General features: G+C 39.2%; 1 protein-coding gene across 11 annotated transcripts in view; it reads left to right on the plus strand.

Moving 5' to 3' along the window:
- The first annotated feature begins 10,754 nt into the window (after positions 1-10,754).
- RGS22 (regulator of G protein signaling 22) overlaps positions 10,755-19,944 on the plus strand; it is a 128,628-nt gene continuing 119,438 nt past the window's right edge. For 10 of the 11 annotated variants that reach the window (XM_041769722.1, XM_041769728.1, XM_041769729.1 and 7 more), the window contains exons 1-2: positions 10,755-10,902; positions 11,390-11,418. In XM_041769722.1, coding sequence (XP_041625656.1) covers positions 10,878-10,902; positions 11,390-11,418 — 54 coding nt within the window. In that variant the 5' untranslated portion in view covers positions 10,755-10,877. Of the gene's footprint in view, positions 10,903-11,125; positions 11,310-11,389; positions 11,419-19,944 lie in introns of all 11 variants that reach the window. The other variant, XM_041769724.1, reaches the window with a different exon arrangement.

A 19,944-nucleotide genomic window follows, 5' to 3' on the forward strand; every position in this document is an offset into this window, starting at 1 on the left:
AGTGATGAGTTTGAAAAAATTTTATTTTACTGTGTCATATTTTCCCATTTTAATAAGTATTTTAAATAAAGAATTTTTAATGTTACCATATATATGTATTTAAGTGTTTCATGTAACCTTTGAAAATTGTGCATTTCATCACTCTGTGTTGAAATGTTCTTCAAACACTTTTTAAAAATAGTTTTCCAAATAATATTACAAATTTTGACCTTGAGACAGATGGCCTTATAGCCTTAGAAGATGAATATTTGACTGAAATGAAATATAAATAAAATGTTTTCGGAAGTTCTATTGAATTTTCTTCTATAATTTCAATAGTTAAATATAGTGAGTGTCATATGTGCACAAACTTCTGGTTGAATAAAATTTACTTAATATTGATTACTAAGAAGATATAGAAAGTAAATTATTAGACATATGTTGCTATTCACCATGAGAATCTTAGTTAATAAACCCTTATAAATCATGCATTTCATTTAAGCACTTTTTAAAATTCCAGAACTATAATCACAGATTCCATTTGTTTAATCTAGCCTGGGTATTAGTATTGTGACAAATTTGGACTAGTTAGAAAAGATTTTTTTAAAAAACAAGTAGTTTTAGGGATCCCTGGGTGGTGCAGCGGTTTGGCGCCTGCCTTTGGCCCGGGGCGCGATCCTGGAGACCCGGGATCGAATCCCACGTTGGGCTCCCGGTGCATGGAGCCCGCTTCTCCCTCTGCCTATGTCTCTGCTTCTCTCTCTCTCACTGTGTGCCTATCATAAATAAATAAAATTAAAAAAAAAAAACAAAAAAAACAAGTAGTTTTAGACTTATGTTTAAATAAGAAAATGTACTAAATTGTTTATAATGTACCTCTTTCCAAAAATGGTTTAAGGTAGCATGGTCCATTTATAGAATAGCAGCAAGAAAGAGGTAAGTTATATTATTGAACAAATTGCTAAGACCAGGGGAACATTTGAAGATGGTTTCATATTTTTTTTTTGTCTTTAGGTAACTGATGTATGTATGTATCTATGTACATCATGACCTGAGCCAAAATCAAGAGTCGGGCACTTAACCAACTAAGCCACCTAAGTGCCCCTAGATAAAGATATATTTGGAAAAATCTGCCCTAAATTTAAAATTGTTGTTTAACTCATTAAACATTTTAACTACTACATATTAAATTTTATCTATATCCATTCTAATTCCACAAAGAATTTTTGGAGGCTAAATATAAATATAAATAAAATTGTCCGTTGTTTTTAATAAGTTACACAGTCTATAAATTTTAAATCAAATTTTCTGATTTAGTTGATTCTAATCAAGTTTAGTTCTTATGTCTATTTAGTTTCCTGAGGTATCCTCTACATCAGGGTCAATATACTTAACATTGTTCCATTAACCTCTACCATTGATTTAATCTGACTACCTGTCCTTGACCTCTCTTTCTGGGGCTTAGATCAAATCATATCTTCTGTCATATGAACATTTTCACTATTTTATGTTCTTAGTTTCTGCCTGGCCTAAATGCCATTCCAGAAGTGATTCATATATTGTAAAAAATTGCAGATCCAGTTTCATGGTATGTTTTTGAAAAATGAAAGGCAAAATACTCTATTTTATAGAATTAAAAATCTTTATTTTCCGATATCCTATGGATTTTTATTATTCTATTACAGAAAGTGAAAAAGGAAGAATAAGCATTTCTTTTGCTTCTTTATACTTGAAATTGTCAGCATTGCAATGTAAGAATCTGGAATCCTATTTCCTGTCCATTAGGAAGAACTTTGCAGCTGTCTTATGTGTTGCAATCACATTGCCCTCTCCCTGTGACCACCTTTGTGGTCTTGTGGCTACCCAGTCTATTAGAATGAGAGAAGTTAAAAGAATTGGGGGATCCCGGGGTGGCGCAGTGGGTTGGCGCCTGCCTTTGGCTCAGGGCGCGATCCTGGAGACCCTGGATCGAATCCCACGTCGGGCTCCAGGTGCACGGAGCCTGCTTCTCCCTCTGCCTATGTCTCTGCCTTTCTCTCTCTCTCTCTGTGTGACTATTGTAAAAAAAAAAAATTGATCACTGTTGAAACTCTGTTACACTAATCTGTACTGCTGCTCATTTGGCTAAATATGAATAGGATGAAACAAAATACGATTTGTGGGGATAATATATGATCTTAATATCCTTAGCATTATGCTGAATGACACTATAAAGCCAACCTCCAATTTGCTTGTAAAAAGTGTCTGCTTGAAAAAAATTCAACCAATCATAAATTGAATGTTTACTCTGTGTTGGCAGTGTTCTAAATCCCTTATATGTGTTAACTCATTTATTCCTCACATTAACTCTGTAAGGCAGTTATCCTATTCCTTTTATTTATCAGGAAGCCAAGAATCAGGTTAAATAATCTAAGATCACACAGATAGCAAGTGGGGGATCCAAGATTTCACCAGAGGTAGTCTGCCATTTGTACATGACAAAACTCTGCAGAATCTCCCTTGATAAATTCAATATGCACGTAATTACCATGTCTTAAATGGAAGATTGTTTTACCATTAAAGAAAAATCTATTGGTATGCTAGGGAAAAAATTCTAACTTAAAACAGTTCTTCCCTAAAGTAGTTCCTTAGCTTGTAGTTCCTCACAAATTTATAATTTGAAAAATAAGTGGATTGCATGAATATACTATTATCTGAGAACTCAGTTCCAGAGAAAGGCTCCTGCTTCAGTGCCAAGGTCTTTGTAACCTAAAGACACAAGGCATGAAAACAAGAATAAGTATTAACACATTCTAGTAATCACTACATTCTTACAGATTTTGATTATTGAGTAACATAAAAAATCCACCAGTTATTGATAGATCTCCATGTTCTCAAGAAGATTCCAATACAATAGGGATGATTAAATTTGACACTTTATTTTTGTATTTTTTCCCCATTGTTTAATAAAGACATAAGAGGAAAAAAAAGACATAGAGAAAGAATGAGTGTTAAATACGGGGAAAACCAACAGTTTACCTTCTACTAATCTAGGATAAGAACCTTTCTATTTTTGATAGCCTTGCTAGTTAATGGATAGAAATATTCTTTCTTTTGACTTCTACTTGTCTCTAGGAAAGACAGGAATTTCCTATTTCTTATCCTCTAGTTTGGAAGATAAATGGTCAGAAATTTGTGATAAGTGATATAAAGAGAAACAATACTTTAAAAATTACCTGATCATTTTATACTAGCATTTTTCTGGACACAAATATAGACGTTTACAATTATTCCAGGTATTTAAATACTTAATGAAGACTTAAGGATTTGTTAGCAATAATTTTAGGGTAGAAGTGCTATTGAGAAGACAGTTTTCATACTACTTAGCACTGTGTAAAGCTAAGTTTTTCCATTACCTTTGCTTAATTTATGATTCACGAAACAAAACTCATAAATTTATGACAAAAATTTGCCGAACATTTTCAACATTTAGTCTCTGTTTCCTGTTTGAATTATTTATGTGGCCTTGTTTTAAATTATGTCTCTTAGAAGTAGTATAACATATACAAAAAGTAGTTTAAACATCTTAAAAGATGGAAATAACCCGTTACTGCTTCCGTGTGGAAGGTAAATATTTCAAAGCTCACACTAAACCTTCCACAAGGGGGCACTAAAGGCTCATTTATGGTGATTTTTAGCTTTCCTTCAAAAAAGTTCTATTGTGCTGCAGAAGCGAGCACTCCTTCAAAAAAGTTAATTTGACTTTTATAAATTTGACATTGATGCACTGTGACATTGCCAGATAGGGGAAATGTTCCTTGACTTAATTTTAAAAATGCATACAGAATAAATTTAGGTAATAGTTATTACTCAGAGTTGCTAATTAAAGTATTTTAGCTGGCTTGCAAGATTGCTCTGTTTTCTGAGATGACTTTTAACTGAACACCTTGTTGGCGGCTGTCTGTGCCTTGGCCATCTGTATTTACTTGCCCAACAGCTCTGCCCTCCTGGCTCCCTCATCATGGACAGTGGAGCCAGAGTGGAAGGAGCAGTAGAACCATGGAGGTGAGTTCTGGTTTTGAACAGTGGTGGTGTGCTACCAATTATTTCCTTCTGGCATTCTCATTTCTGCAGAAAGGTGGTGCTTGCTTGGTTCAGGTCCTAATCACAGCTTGCCCAGATTCTGTAAATGCTTCCTAACAGGTCTCTTTGCTTTTACTTTCTCCCCATCTAAATCTGTCCTAAATAGCCACTGCCAGGTTATTTGTACTAAAATGTGGCTTCAATTATGTTGCTTCCTATTAAAAATGTAGCTGAATTTAGGATCTCCTAATGGTCTTAACTTTCTAGCAATCTCTCTCACCATTCCATGCTGTATACTTTGTTCCAGCCAAACTAGACTCCTGTTTCCTAAATTTCCCTTCTGCTTTTTCCCACTTCCCCTCTTTTGCTGTACTAAATCCCATCAAACCAAGCTAATCCTTAGTTTCTTTCCATGAATCATTTTTTACTATCTCAGCAAAAGATGAAATTTTTACCTTCTTTGAATCTAGTGTTTATACGTTTCTTGTGCTGACTCTGGCATGTCTTATTTATATTAAATTCTTGTAATCTTAAAAATGAATAAATAAATAAATAAATAAATTCTTGAAGTCTTTCACCATTAGCAAGTTCCTTAAGAGCAGAACTGTTTTACTTACCTCTCTAGCTCCTTTAGCAGAATGGCTTATCCATGATAGGTGATAGAGCAAATATTAATTGAATTGCTTAATTAATGATTGCCACATGATATGATAATGGACCATATGGTAATAATATGCTGAATGATAAGATATATAAGTATGTATATGTGATTATACACATTAGGTGTTTAGGGGCAGAGGATATTGGCCTTTAGACATGAAATATACATCACTTTAGAATTAAGTGGTAAAAAACTACATGCAGAAAGTAAACAAGATGACATTTAAATTCTTATGTGCAAGGACAGTAAAGATATTTTTGTGTTGGTATTCAAAAGAGGGAAATATATATTCAAGTCATTGCACTTATATTAAATTGAAGCCTTTTTTCCAGCTTGAGATATAATTGACAAAGAGCATTGTATACATTTAAGTTGTATACCATTGATTTGATACACTTCTATATTGCACAGTGATCATCACAGTATTAGCTAAAACCTCCACCCTATCATATAATTACCAGTTTTTCTGTGATAAGAACATTTAAGATCTACTTTCCTAGCAATTTTCAAATACAGTTGGCCCTTTAACAATGGGTTTGAACTGGGTGGGTTCACTTATATGTGGATTTTTTTTTGATGCAGTATTGTCAGTGTATTTCTTTATGATTTTTTCAATATTTTCTTTTCCCTAGATTAGGTTATTGTAAGAATACAGTATGTAATGCATATAACCTACAAAATATGTGTCATTTGACAATGTTATTGGTAAGGTTCTGGTCAACAATAGGCTATAAGTAGTTAAGTTTTGGGGGAGTCAAAAATTATCTGTGGATTTTCAACTGTGCAGGGGGTTGGTGCTCCAACCCCCATGTTGTTCAAGGGCCAATTGTATTCTCTGTTTGTAAAAACTGTAACATCATAGAGCTAGCTATATCAGAGTTTTAAAACTTTAAGTAGGGAAGGGTTAAAAATTGAATTATCTCATCAGTTTGTGCAAGAAGAAAAGTAATGTAATGGAATATATTGACAATTATAATAAATCTAAACCAGCAGGTCCAGATGGTAGTTATCTTGGATAAGTTAAGAAATTGCCTAATGAATGTATTAAACTAATTAAATTCCTTCTTCAAAAAATCATGAACTGTTGAGAAAAAGAAAAAAATGTTTTCTAGTTAAATGTGATGTGAATGTGTGTAGTTGTTATCTGATTTAGATATGTAATTTCATAAAAAGGAAAGATAATTATTATCAAAAAGAGAATGGAAGTAAACGACATATAAATTTTATAACTTGTGTTTCTTTTCTCCTTGCCACAAAGGCACTTACTTTAGAGACTGGAGTGACAGTTGGTATACTACATTATTAGATGTTGAATTGCCATCCAGCTCCTAGGAAAAACATTGCACCGCATTGTTCTGTCATTCTGGTTCATTTGTGTGTAAAAAATAAAACTGCTTTAGCTATGTGGAAATAAAAGAACTCAAAGAGGAACAAGCAAAAGGTATTTATTCAGAGCTTGTTTAGCAAGGGAGTCAGCCACTATCATCTGCATTTGGTAGAGATTCAAAGGCAGGCAAGAGGGGAGGGGAGGCTGTATAGTGAATAAAGGGGAAGACTTCAGGTATGCTTTGATTGGAGGTTGTTGGTATGGGGGAGCAGGAAGCAGGGTAACTAGAATCTAGAGGGCATCCTATGTGATTGGTTTGGGAAGCATATTTGACTTTCTCTAGTTGGTCCTTAATAGGGGGAAAAAATAAGAAAACTGGCAGTTACTGACCAATTCTTGACCATTCCGTGGCTATGGCTGCAGAGATGGTGGTTCTGTTTCCAAGATGGGTTGCTGCAGAGAATTGAGTCAGAATTCCGTTGGCATATATGGTCTGGTCATTGTCCACTTGTATATTCAGACTCACGGCCATATGAAAAGTCTCATTACCATTAAAAATTAAAATCACAATGATATAAATTTCAGCTTTTCGTGCTATTCCTACTCATATTCAGAAAAGTTTAGAACTAGGCTTACATGGGACCCTACCACACCAAACTCAAGTAAGGACTAGTACTTTTAAATCATTAAACAGGTACGATGCCTGACATTTTGCTTTTGAATGTTCACACACACACACACACACACACACACACACACTAGCACATCTCTCCAGCAATATTTGGGAGAATCATTGAATATATTCTTGCAGCTTCACCTTCTGAACAGGCTACAGAGTAGCCCTAATGCAAATTAATCTTTGTGGTTTAGGTCAGCCCTTGAAACATTTGGTTTAGGGTTCATATCTGAAACCTGATCATTTTTTTTTTTTTTTGTCCACAGCAGCTTAACATGATATCATTTCTATCCCATGGTTATGTTGGCTTCTCATTACAATTTTAGCTGTTTTGCAGGGAGCCTGAGATACTTTCCAGAGTTCCCCAAATTGAACTACAGGTATACTACAAAGTCTATTTTTAAGTAAGGTCATCTCAAACATATCTTTCAAAGTTGCTAACAATATGTCCTGAGCAGAGTAAACAAAGAAACTTAATTCCATTTATGCAGATATAATTCCCCTTATAAACTTTTGGTTCTGGACAACATTAGTTTTCAACAATGATGCAGAGTAGTTGTAGAAAAAAAAGGCATTTCTGGAAAAACTAGCTAGTTTGGGGGTCAGAGACAGAATATTTTAAAAATAAATAAAATCTAGTCATCAGGGAAATGTGAATCAATCCCACCAGGAGATAATTATTTCACACCCAGTGGGATGGCTATAATAAAAAAGTTAGATAGTAACAAATGTTAGTAAGAATGTGGTGAAACCGGAACTCTTAACCCACTGCTGGTAGTAATGTAAAATGGTTCAACGAATATAGAAAACACTGTGACAGTTCCTCAAAAAGCTACAAAGAGTTGCCAAATAAACATAGGATTACCTTTTGATCCAGCAATTCCACTCCTAGGTATATACTCAAGAGAAATGAAGACATATATCCACACAAAAACTTGTACATGGATGTTCATAGAAGCATTATTCATAATAGCCAAAAAGTCAAACAACCCAATGATGAACAAACTGTGATATATCCACACAATGGAATATTATTCAGCAATAAGAATGAATGCAGTACTGATTCATGCCACAATATGGATGAAACTCAGAAACGTTATGCTGAGTGAAGGAAACCAGTCATGAAAGCCCAATGTATGATTTCAGTTATATGAAATGTCCAGAATAGGAAAATTCATAGAGGCAAAATGTAGGTTAGCAGGCAAGAGATGAATAGGGGAGAACAAAGGGTATGGGGTTTTTTGAGGTAATAAAAATGTTCTAAAATTGATTTTGGTGATAGTTGCACAACTTTGAATATATTAAAAATCATGGAAGTTATACTTTAGGTAGGTGAATTGTATGATATATGAATTGCATTTCAATAAAGCTATTACAAAAAAATAAAATTGCCAAAACATTTGAATAACTTATAACCTACAAATTTGGGTTCAAGTTACAGTCTTTGTGATTTTAGGGTTGTTTTTTAAATCTCATGAGATTATTTTTAGAGGGAAAGCTTACATAGCATGGTTGTTAAAGCGCAAAAGGCTTTGGAATCAGACCTGGATCAACTTGTGACTTTAACTCTTTGAAGCTGTTTGTCTTTGAGCAAACAGGAAGTCTCAGTTTCCTAGATTGTTGGGAATAATAATAACAATCTTTTAGGGGTATTGTTAGAGGCCCATAGTTAAGTACGCAGTAAGTGTTAGCCACACTTGATGACAAAACAATTGACCTCTTATTGATGTGGTTATCTGAAACAAGGATAAACAAATCTTTTCTGTGAACAGGGCACAGTGGGGAATGATTGCAATGCAGAGAAGATATTTAAAAAAATATGCACTGAGTGGCATGCACTCAGTAGGGGATAGTGGGGGTAGGAGGTAAATAAGACGGATCTCTTTCAATCCCCAGGAATTTACTATCTGCTAGGTAGCATTGACGGTAGTGGGCATACCTCTCTGTACAGGTTATTTTTAATATTAATATGGTTTTAAGATAAGAATTTTTACCAAGTATACAGGAACAATAGGAGAGGCCAGTGAAAGGAATTAATAGGAAGGTACACTAGAGAAGATGACACTCAAGCTGAGTATTGAAGAATGAGAAAATTTTGCTTGAAAAAGGGCAGAAGGGCTTCCCTGGCAACAGAAACCATGCAAGCAAATGAATGCCTGAAAAGCCCATTTATATGTCAGCTCTCAAATTTACATTCCCTAAATTCCAGGATTCTATATCAATTGCAAATTCAGAATCTTCACTTATAAGGCTCATAAACTTCTTAAACTCTCCCCACAACGTGGTCCACTCACAGCTTTCCCCATCTCCAATGACGGCAACTCCATCCTTCTGGTTGCTCATGCTCAGCTACTTTTTGTTTCATTCCCACAACCAACTTATCAGGAAAATACACTTGGTCCTACCCTTAAAATATATGCAGAATCTGAGTTCTTCTCAAGCCTGTTACTGCTACAACCCTGGTCTGAGCCACTATCAATCAGCTCTTGTCGGCTTCTACTTGCGCCATCTACGTCCTGTAGATAGCACCCAGAGTGATCTTTTTCAAATAACAATATGATCATAATACTTCTCTGCTCAAAACGTCTATGGTTTGCATTTCACTCAAAATGAAAGCTGGGTCTTTGCAAGGGCCAACAAAATCTGTGATTTTTTGCCTCCCACCTCCCTTTCTTGCCTTTCTATTTGCTTCCACTACTCACCCTTGACTTCATTTGGCCCTCTGATTTTGTTTGGTCAAACAGTGGCTTACAGTTTCATTTTTGCTCTTTGCCTAGGTACTATTGAAAAGGCAATAGCTATAACTAGGCAGGTATTATGGTTCCTTGCTCTAGAAGCATCCATTGTCTGACTCCTTGCTTGCTTAAATCCACATACCCGCAGGACCCTGACAGGCCTCGGATGTCCCTCACAGTGTAGGAAGCAAATGTGGAGACACCAAAGGTTTTAAGGAGGTCATATTGGTATTTAGAGAGTTTTGCTTTCAGCATGGGGCGTGTATTTAAGGGAAACTCTAGTGGAAGCAAACAGTGGAAAAGGGAGAAGTTAGGAAACTTTTACAACATTCCACACAGGAGACAGTGCTAAGGCAATGGTATGGTAGTTTATGGGAGTGGGGAGAAGATTCCAGATTCCAGAAATACCTTACTGTAGAATTGGCAAGACCTAGTGCTTGTCTAAATACAGCCTTTTTGGCTTGAGTCACCTAATAGATGAAGGTACCACTTAACATGGGATTTATGTAGATAGATGAAATTTGAAGATAAGGAATGGGGAAAGTGTAGATTTCCTTTTGGATATTTTTATTTGGAAGCATCCAAGGAAGAGCCACCAGAGTGTAGGTACAGCAAGCAATTGGATTTAGGGTTTAGGCTCAGGGGGAGCCTGAGGTGGAAATGTGGTTGGGCTGGAGATTTGGGGTGACTATGACATTTCTAAAAATCACCTTCCCCCATCCCTTCCCCCTCCTAATTGGAAGTACCATTTCTCTTTTTTCTTTTTTTTTTTTTTCGAATTTCACTTTTTACTTCAATCATAACTTTTCCTGGAACACACCCTATGGACATCCTCCACGTATTCATTCTCTTCGTCAACAGCGTCCTCCTCGGGTAATTTTTACAGCTTAGGTAGATGTTGAAAATGCAGCAGTCGTAACCGACCGAAGCAAAAAGGCGGGGGCAGGTCTGGTTCCCAAGGCACGCGAAGGTTTAGGTTTTGATGTGGCCTTTCCCAGAGCCGAGGATGAGCTCAGGGCCGCGGTCGGGCGGTAGCAGGGGGACTCGCGAGGCTCGGTGGCTCCGCCCTCCCGTCCGCCGACCAGCCCGCCGGGCCCACTCCCCGCACCCGCTCGCAGGCCGGGCTTTCCCCGCGCCCCGGACCGTGCGGCCTGGGTCTTGAGCGGCGGGAACAGGCCCGGAGCCGCGGGCAGCCACGCGCACGAGGCCCCCTCGAGGCGAGGCGGGGCCTGTCTCCGGAGGAGCACCCAGCGCCCGCGCCCCCCAGCCCCCCCGCGGCAGCCCCGGGCCTCCGGCGCGCGCGGGGCGCGCATTGTCTCGGCTCCATAGCAACGCGGCGGCGGGCTCGGGCTCCGGCTCCCGGGGCGAGGGCGGCGCTGCCGGGCGGTGGCGCCCTGAGGGCCCCGAGCGGTCCCGGGCGCGGGCGGTGGCGGCGGCATGCCCGGGAAGCGGCTGGCGGCGGGTAGGTGCGGCGGCGGGGCCCGCGAGGCCGCCCCGGGACCGACCCCCCACCCCCCGCGCTCCACGAGCGGCCTCCCCTGCGCTTGCGCAGCTCTGTACTGCGAATTTCACCCCCTTGGTCCACGGCCCCGGCCCGGCCCGGCCCGGCCCCCGCCCCCGCCCCGCGTTTGCGTTGCCTCGTTGACACCGTCTTACTTTGTCTTGCTTAATTCTCCGTTTTGCAGCTGGAATAGTGGAAGCCTACAAGGTTAACTCCAGGGTCACAGTGAATTAGTGACCAAGCTGGATTCCAGAGGCCTTTCCTCCCCACTTCCACCTTGAATTCCAACTTAAAATTCAATCCATGTGCAGAGAATGAACAGAGGGCCAAAATTCTAGTGAGCCTGCCCATGTGGAAAGCAGGGCTAGGTGCTGTCTCAAATTATTTCATTTACTTTAAAAGGAAATCAGATTTGAGTGAGATAATGTCATATTTTATCTTGTTTCAGAGCCACCAGATATTACAGAAGAAGGATTTGTAAGTACAATTTAGAGGGCTGTTTTTTAAAATCATAGATTGTAGAAAAAAGCTATCTATTTTGTTTTCTCCTTTTTGCCAAATGTATACGATGGGAACTTTGGCTTGGTAACAGTGGTGTTGAGTACAAGGCATTTTTACAATCTTTAACAGGTCCAGTTTTAAGAAGAGGCCAATTGATTTTTATGGTGGATGCTATTTACTGTGAAAGTTCTTTTACATAAATGTCCTCATTTAATTTCTCTAAACTCTTTAATGACTCCATGTGAGAGGTAGGTTTTATCTCCCTGGTTTTACTGTGACATGGCTGTGCAGTCCCAGGTTGTGTATATCTTGATGGTGTTGGTTGATAACCAGTGGTCAATTTATAGTTATAATTACTTTCAAAATGTCTTAAATGTTTTCAGGTCAGACATCTGGTGGGTTGAGTAGTAATAAGTACTTTGCCAAATACAGTATGTACTTCATCATTTAGGTGAGTGCTGTCTTTAGGATGGATTCTATTTTAATTCCTGTTGTATATTTAAGGAACTTGCTCAAAGTTAAACAGCCAGTTAGGAGGTAGCAGAGCCTATTTCCTACTAAGGTCAGAGTTTGATTCAAAGAGCTCTAACCACACTAGGGTCCAAGGGCAGGCTGCCCCATGATGGGCACTTTGGCATAAAGATTATTTTGAGTTAAAAAGCACTTGAAACCCAGCAGATTCAGGAACAGCTCTTCACCTCTCCCATGACTGCCTAAAAAGAATTTAGGGAGAGGCCCTGCTCCGGGTAGAGAGCCGGCACCACAGGGAACTACATCATATGAACTAGGTATGATAGACGGGGAGGGACCTGGCAAGACCTGTTTGATCACAATCCTCCATGTCCCATTGTTTCCAATAGTTTACCAGACATTGACTCTTTCTTTTTCATGTTCTTGTGAATTGCACTCTTTCCCTTTGAAGTCCTAGACCCCTACTCCTTCTCCTCAGTACAGAATGACATGTATTCCTCATTTTGCCTTTTTATGGAATTTCCATGTTCTTGTGAATTCCCCATATGTACACTATTAAATCTGATCTCCAGTTAATCTGCCCCATGCCAATGTAATTCTTAGTCTAGCTGGAAGACTTGGGGGCCAGAGAAGAGTTTTACCTTCCCTTTACCACGTCTTTATGTTATTTGCCTCTGTCTTCCAGCACTTTTTTCTCTTGTTGGCCAATTATCCTATGTGCTTTTGGTTTTTTTAGTCAACAAACACGAGTGCCTGTCTATCCACAGGCAGTACGAGATGTGATGTAGAAGATAAGACTCAAAAAGTTTACAGTCTAGCAGGGAGGGGCTGTGATAGGAGAGGGCTAGAGGCTGCATCTGCTAGCACCTTCCATTTTCACCCTTTGGTCCACTCCTGAGAGAGAAGGAGACAGACAGATAAACATCAAGATAGAGGCATAAATAGCTTGTCAGAAACTCCACCCATCTTCATGTTGCCTTGGTGTAACCCTGCGTAGTGGCAGATTTCTTTAAATTGCTTCTGGAACTGTTCTTCATTCCCAAGGGAGGTGAGCATTTTCTGGAGCCGACCTTTCCTATACAATTCCAGCATAAACCCTCTGAGGAGCACTTGGCAGCATTGCACTTAGCCTTGTGAGTAGCCTGCTAACCCCTTCAGGTCTTTGTGACTGGGAACCTGTAACAGCTCCAACACTGTTAGCCACTCCTCTTTCTCTTGGTGCCTCCCGGTATCAGGATCTCCCGGTTCTCCCATCTCTCCTGTTTATGTCCCCATGTTCCACCTTCTCTTTACCTCAGATAGTGTTGACCTTCTTCAGGACTCTGTTCCACAGGCTCTCTCTGGGGGAGCTCATTCTTCCATAGTTTAAGCTATGCTTATTTTGTAGGGCTTCTGGATATATCTGTATATCTCCAGTCCAGAACTCTGTATCCGTTGGGTTATCGGGCACCTTCATCATCTGGATGCCCCTGCATCACCTCCACAATCACATTCCACCCTCTGTTTTTTCAAGAGTGTGATCAGGTGAGCCTATCTCTCTGCTCCCCTCAGTCCTGTGCTGTTTTTCTACCTCTTCTTCTTGCTTTGGTGAATGGTGCCACTGGCTATTCAGGTATGCAAGCCAGAACATTCCTTCCCCTTTCTTTAACTCCTGTCTGCAGTCCTTTACCAAGTTCCTTTCATAGCTGGGTCGTTTTTTTCTCCATCCTCACAGCTATTGTTTTATTTCAGGCCCTCATCCCTGGGCTTGGACATTGGCGGTAGTCTTAACCGATATTACTGCCTCCAGTATTACCTCTGTCAACTCCAATTTTTCTTGGCTTAATGCTTCAAGTGCAAACTCCTGTGCATTGACTGCACTGGGTGATATTGCTTTGCTCTACCTTTAGATTTTCCTCCTCCTGTCACTCCTACCCGGGCTGTCAGATCGCTATGGACTCTTTAAAAAAACTTACCACATTACTTGATTGCTCAACTCTTCTAATCAGTCCTGCTACTTATTGAATGCTGACTGCATGCTAGTATTTAATCTCCAAACAACTCCCATTAGGTGGTTATTATCACCCATGGTTCACAGATGAGGAAGTTGAAGTCCACAGTGTTAACCAGCTTGGCCCGAGGCTACACATGGAAGAACTGGCAGCGCCAGAATGTCAGACTCCTCCCTTCGGCATTCAAAATCCTTTCTAGAACTTTTTTTTTTTTTTTTTTTAGCATTTTTTAACCTTACCTCCCAATACTTTCTGGGTGATAGACCATGTTCCTACTGTTTTGGGATTATAGAGTACTTCCACATGCCTTCTGCTCCAGCCAAACTGCTCCTCTTGCCTTCTTGCCTTTGCTCTGGAGTCTTGTCTCAGTTGCGTCCCTGGCCTTCAGCTGTGTCTCTTCCAAGTCTTGCACACCCTTCCAGGCCCAACTCACATCCTCAATGAGAGCTGACCAACCTCATGTCATCTGGGCTGCCTCTGGACTCTGTGCAGCTTGCAGTAGAGACCAGCTTGTGACCAGCTCCTCAAATTCCTGTGCTCACCATGGATTGACTATCAGTAGATGAAATAATTCATGCCTCACACATGTATTTACCTCTGTTTGTCAAAAGTATGAAAATTACTCTTTTTCTCATTAAGATTCCTAGAAGAACAATGTGGCAGAGCTCTCTGGTTCCCTCAGATCGATTCTCCCGTTTTCCGTAATAGGTGCTAGGCACATTGCTTTGCAGAGGAGACTACATTTTCTAGCCTTCCGTGCAGCTAGATGTGGTCATGTAACCAAATTGTTGTCAATGGAATATAAGCAGAAGTGTCTTGTCTTCTGGAAAGGTGATGTTTACAGAGATTATTTTTTAAAAAAGAAGATTTTATTTTATTTATTCATGAGAGACACACAGAGGCAGAGACCTCGGCAAAGGGAGAAGCAGGCTCCATGCAGGGAGCCCGATGTGGGACTCGATCCCAGGACTCCGGGATCATGCCCTGAGCTGAAGACAGAGGCTCAACCACTGAGCCACCCAGACATCCCTACAGAGATTAAATAACCGACCCACTCCTATGTACGCAGCCAGTATGTGGTCCAGCCCCAATAAGAACCTGGGTCTAACTGACTCTAACACACAAAGGGAGAGAAAATGCCGTTTTCTCCTTCCTGCTGGCTGGAATGAGGATGTGATGCTGGAGCTGAAGCAGTCAATGGGATCGTGAGGTAGAAGTGGCATCTGGAGGATGGCAGACTCACAGGGTCAAAGGGGCCTGAGCTCCTGATGTTTGGGAAGCCACAAGGCCAGTCCTGAACTGCTTTTGATTATATAAGGGAAATAAACTTCTCTTATAAATAGTGCTATTTTGGTTTCCCATTATTCCCAGCAGAGTCATATACTGCTATAAAGTGCTCCTATATTCACAGGAACTTTTTAAGACTGTATTTTCTCTATCAGTGATCTAAAAAGTACAGTGCTAAAAAAAAAAACCAAATAAATAAATAAATACAAATAAATAAATAATACATTGCTGTTGTGGATATCAGTAAAATATTTTAACTTTTACGTGAGATCTTCTTCTTCAAAGGGGAGAATAAGTCTTTTAGAATAAATCATTTGTTTTTAGGGACACATGGCCTTGTATATATTTTAACTTTTTATGTGTAAAATTTGCAATTTCTTTACAAAATTGTGTATTCCTATAGGGCTGGTACTGTGTCTCAGTACATCTTAATATTTGCTGTCGTGTGTAGCACAACATCCAGAATGTGCTATTAGATGATTAATAAATTTTGGCTGATGGATATTGTCATATATAATAATTAGTGTGATTTGCTTCATTTGTCTTTGGTTTTATTTTTAACAAATTTAGAATTGACACACAATGTTACATTAATTTCAGGTATACAACATAGTGAATCAACTTCTCTATATGTTATGCTCTTTCACTTATTATCTTTTTTTGCAAAGTTTCATTTGATACATATTCTTTGTTTCTTAAGCACCTCTCTCCTGGCATTCTTCTTTAGTGTCTTCATTAACTTTGTATTTGACTGGTTTTTGATAATTCTCTCTGAGGGAAAATGTACACAAAAATGTGTATGCATTCAATTTTCTCATTAGTTCCTCTGGGGGTATATTTTTAATTATAAAAGCCGTGTATGAGTATTCTTATAAATAATTAAAATAATATAAGTAATAAAGTGAATGCTTCTTTTCATCACTTCTTTCTATCGAAGCCCCTTTCATTTTTGTATTCCATAAAAACCAAAATACAAATCTGTCACAGCAAGAAAAGTAGAGTTTAGACTGCTTTATGTTACATTGGGATTTGATTATATATTAGGTACACACTGAGAAAAGTTTACAGTGAGAGTGATTGCTGAATTATTTTTAACTTTAAAATGGAAAATCATAATGAAGATTTAATTACTTGACTTTTAAATCTAAATCATATTTTTTTGTGTGCCTTAAAATTCTTTTTCTAAGATTTTACTTATTTATTCATGAGAGACAGAGAGAGAGAAAGAGAGAGAGAGAGGCAGAGTCACAACACAGGCAGAGGGAGAAGCAGGCTCCATGCAGGGAGCCTGACGTGGGACTCGAACCCGGGTGTCCAGGATCAGGCCCTGGGCTGAAGGTGGTGCTAAACCACTGAGCCACCTGGGCTGCCCTAAAATGTTTTTTTTAAATATTTATTTATTTATTTACTTTTTGGGGGGAGAGGGAGAGGAAGAGAATCTTCCAAGCAGACTGCCCACTGATCAAGGAGCCCAGTGTGAGACTCAGTACCACAAGCCATAAGATCATGACCTGAGCCAAAACCAAGAGTCAACATTTAACCAACTGAGTCACCCAGGTGCCCCTAAAAAATGTTTGAAACTATGCAGAAAGGTTTGTCAAGCCTCAGAAATAATCTTTGTAGAATAAAAATTTAGTAGTACAATTATTTCTTTTTTGGAAGATTGTCTGATATTATGAAGACCTTGGGTTTATTAACTTTAAAAGTAGATGCTATCTAAAAAAGAAAAAAGTAAAAAAAAAAAAAACCCCGAAAACAACCAAAAAACCCAGACCCCTTTATTTTTACCATTAAAACAGAGACTGTAGCTTCATGCCGTATTTACTGTATTTTACTTGTTAAAAATGATACTCATTTTTAGCTAATCCTTAGCTTGTTCCAATTCATACTCTGAATGGAAGTATAATAAACACAGAGGTAGCATTATATGGAAATGGTGGCAGGCAGGAGCCTGTAGTAGGCACCATTCCTTCTTTTCCCCCAATTCCCTTTCTTGAGAAGGTGTGCCAGAAGTGTTTCCAGCAAGTCATTTGGAAACTGAGACAGGTCCTAGAGGTCTTTTGGAAAGTGTTAGGTGGTTCCATCTCTGTGGAGTCCATTTCTTCGGTTGGAATCAAATTCCCAGATGCTTTCTGGAACTGCAGAAACAGCATTAGAAGTTCCATCAATAAGTTAGTAAACAAGTATATTGTTAAACAACTACTTGCATGTATCGCTTTATCAGGCACTATTGGGGCCACACATTGTTGGTCACTGTTCGTCAAAGTGGTATAGTTTCTGATTGGAGAGATGACCTTTCATGTGAAACAAGAAGAGGATAAGCAGTTTATATTTAAAGTGTGGATTTTAGGGCAGCCCTGGTAGCTCAGTGGTTTAGCACCACCTTCAGCCCAGGGCCTGATCCTGGACACCCGGGATCGAGTCCCACGTCGGGCTCCCTGTGTCGAGCCTGCTTCTCCCTCTGCCTGTGTCTCTGCCTCTCTCTCTCTCTGTGTCCCTCATGAATAAATAAATAAAATCTTAAAAAAAAATGTGGATTTTGAGATTTGAATCAAAAGTGCATTAGGATTTAGGGAAGCTGTTTACCTGTGTGAGGGTATAAGATGGAAGAATAGGTGGTAAAGAGTGTGAGATACACTCTTTCTTTTAAATTAGAATATCAGGTTGTAAGGACCTTTGTTCAGGGAGAAAACCTTAGGGTATTTGGCCGAATGAACTGACTAAAGCCAAGTAGGTATGATTAGAGATAAAATTGAGTGAAAGGGAATTGAGAGTTTCCTTAACCTTCCCCAGGTCTTTGAGAATTTCTTCTAGTAGAAGGAGTGAGACCAGTAATCAAATAGAAGAGTATTGCTCAATAGGTGCTGATTGTAATTTGTGATGATAACTCTTGGTTATGAAAAGAGTCTATACTTCTGGTCTTCATTGCATGAACGACCCTTCCTGTCTCCCTCGTTCATAGATGACGTTCATTAATACAGTACAATTTTGTGAACCACTATTCACTATGAGCTCTTAAATTTCCCCAAATCCTTTGATGTAATCAAGGCACACTTTCAACAAGCCACTTTGTTTCCTCGTGTTCTCCTATTCTGACCTTTTTCGTCTTTTAGCAGTATTTTTTATTTTATTAATATTGTTTTATTAGAGTCATTATTAGGTTGTCAGTCTTTTCAGCTTTCATGTCCTTAGTGTAATCATTCAAGCATTCATTCAACAAAAATGTTGTAATTATTTATTATCTAAAAGATAGATTTATTTATTTATTTTGAGACAGCGAGCAGAGAGAAGGGCAGAGTGAGAGAGAATCTCAAGAAGACTCCTTGTTGAGCATGGAGCCCAGTGTGAGGCTCAATCCTAGGATCAGGGGCTCGATCCTAGAACCTCAAGACCATAACCAAAATTAAGAGTCAGCTGCTCAAGCAGCTGAGCCACCCACCATTTAGGTGTCCCTAAACGCATTGGGAATTTCTTTTTTATTTTTATTTGTTTTAAAGATTTTATTTATTTATTTATGAAAGACACACACACACAGAGAGAAAGAGAGTGAGAGAGAGAGAGAGAGAGAGGCAGAGACACAGGCAGAGGGAAAAGCAGGCTCCATGCAGGGAACCCGACGCAGGACTTGATCCCTGGCCTCCAGGATCATGCCCTGGGCCGAAGGCAGGTGCTAAACCGCTGTGCCACCCAGGAATTCCCTGCATTGGGAATTTAAAAAGTGAGTAAAAAAAAGTCTTTTTCTTCTAGAAGTTCACAATCCAGTGCTTGAGATGTAAACAGATAGTTTCAGTATAACATGTTAAAGATTGTGATGGGGGAACAGAGATGACTACTACTCTAGACTTTGGGGGGAAGAAAAAGGATAGGAGAATAAGGCAAGAAAAAAATCTTTCTAGGTAGAGTGACTAGCATGTGCAAAGGAGCAGAACTGTAAAAAAATTGCTGAGTTGGGGCTGGACAGCTGGGCAGTAGCCAAATTACATTCATCATAAACTCTTTTTGTGATAGAAAGGATTGGGGTTCAGGTGGATCTCTTTGTATTAATTGAGATGTGGTTAGAAAGACTGATTCATAATGTTGTGTGGTTAAGGAGGGGAAGGGAAGATGAATTTTGGCATATTATGACCCAGGAGGGTGAAACAGAGGTGCTTAGTGGATGAGATCCCAAGGTAGTGGTCAGAAGATGATTAGCTGTCCAGAGGCTTATTCTAGAGGTGATAATAGTGATTTGGGTTCTGTCACTTAGTACACAGGAGACTAAGAAGGCTGTCCATAAGACTTGGATATTGTTTTCTTGTACATAAATCTACCCTCCATTATATGACGAAGAAATTTAAACATACAAGAAAGTGGAAAGAATTGTATAGTGAACACCTATATACCCACTGCCAAGATTTCACAATTATTAACATTTTGCTGCATTTGTTTTTATGTTTCTGTCTTGTCCACCATGCCATCTATCCATCAATCCACTTTTAAAATATGTTTCAAGATAGGTTACAGGCATCCATAAGATACATCAACCCTAAACATTTCTCCCTTTCTCTCTCAGTGTCTCTCTCTCTCTCTCTCTCTCTCTCTTTTTTTTTTTTTTTTTTTAGAGAGGGAGAGAGAGAGAGCGCGTGCATGTGCACACACAGCGGTGTGGTGGTGGGGTAAGGCAGAAGAGAAGGAGAGAGAATAATTTCAAGCAGGCTCCATGCCCAGCATGGAGCCTGATGCAGGGTTCAGTCTCACAACCCTGAGATCATGA

Source organism: Vulpes lagopus, chromosome 9 (genome assembly GCF_018345385.1).
Source record: "Vulpes lagopus strain Blue_001 chromosome 9, ASM1834538v1, whole genome shotgun sequence".
Taxonomy (NCBI): domain Eukaryota; kingdom Metazoa; phylum Chordata; class Mammalia; order Carnivora; family Canidae; genus Vulpes; species Vulpes lagopus.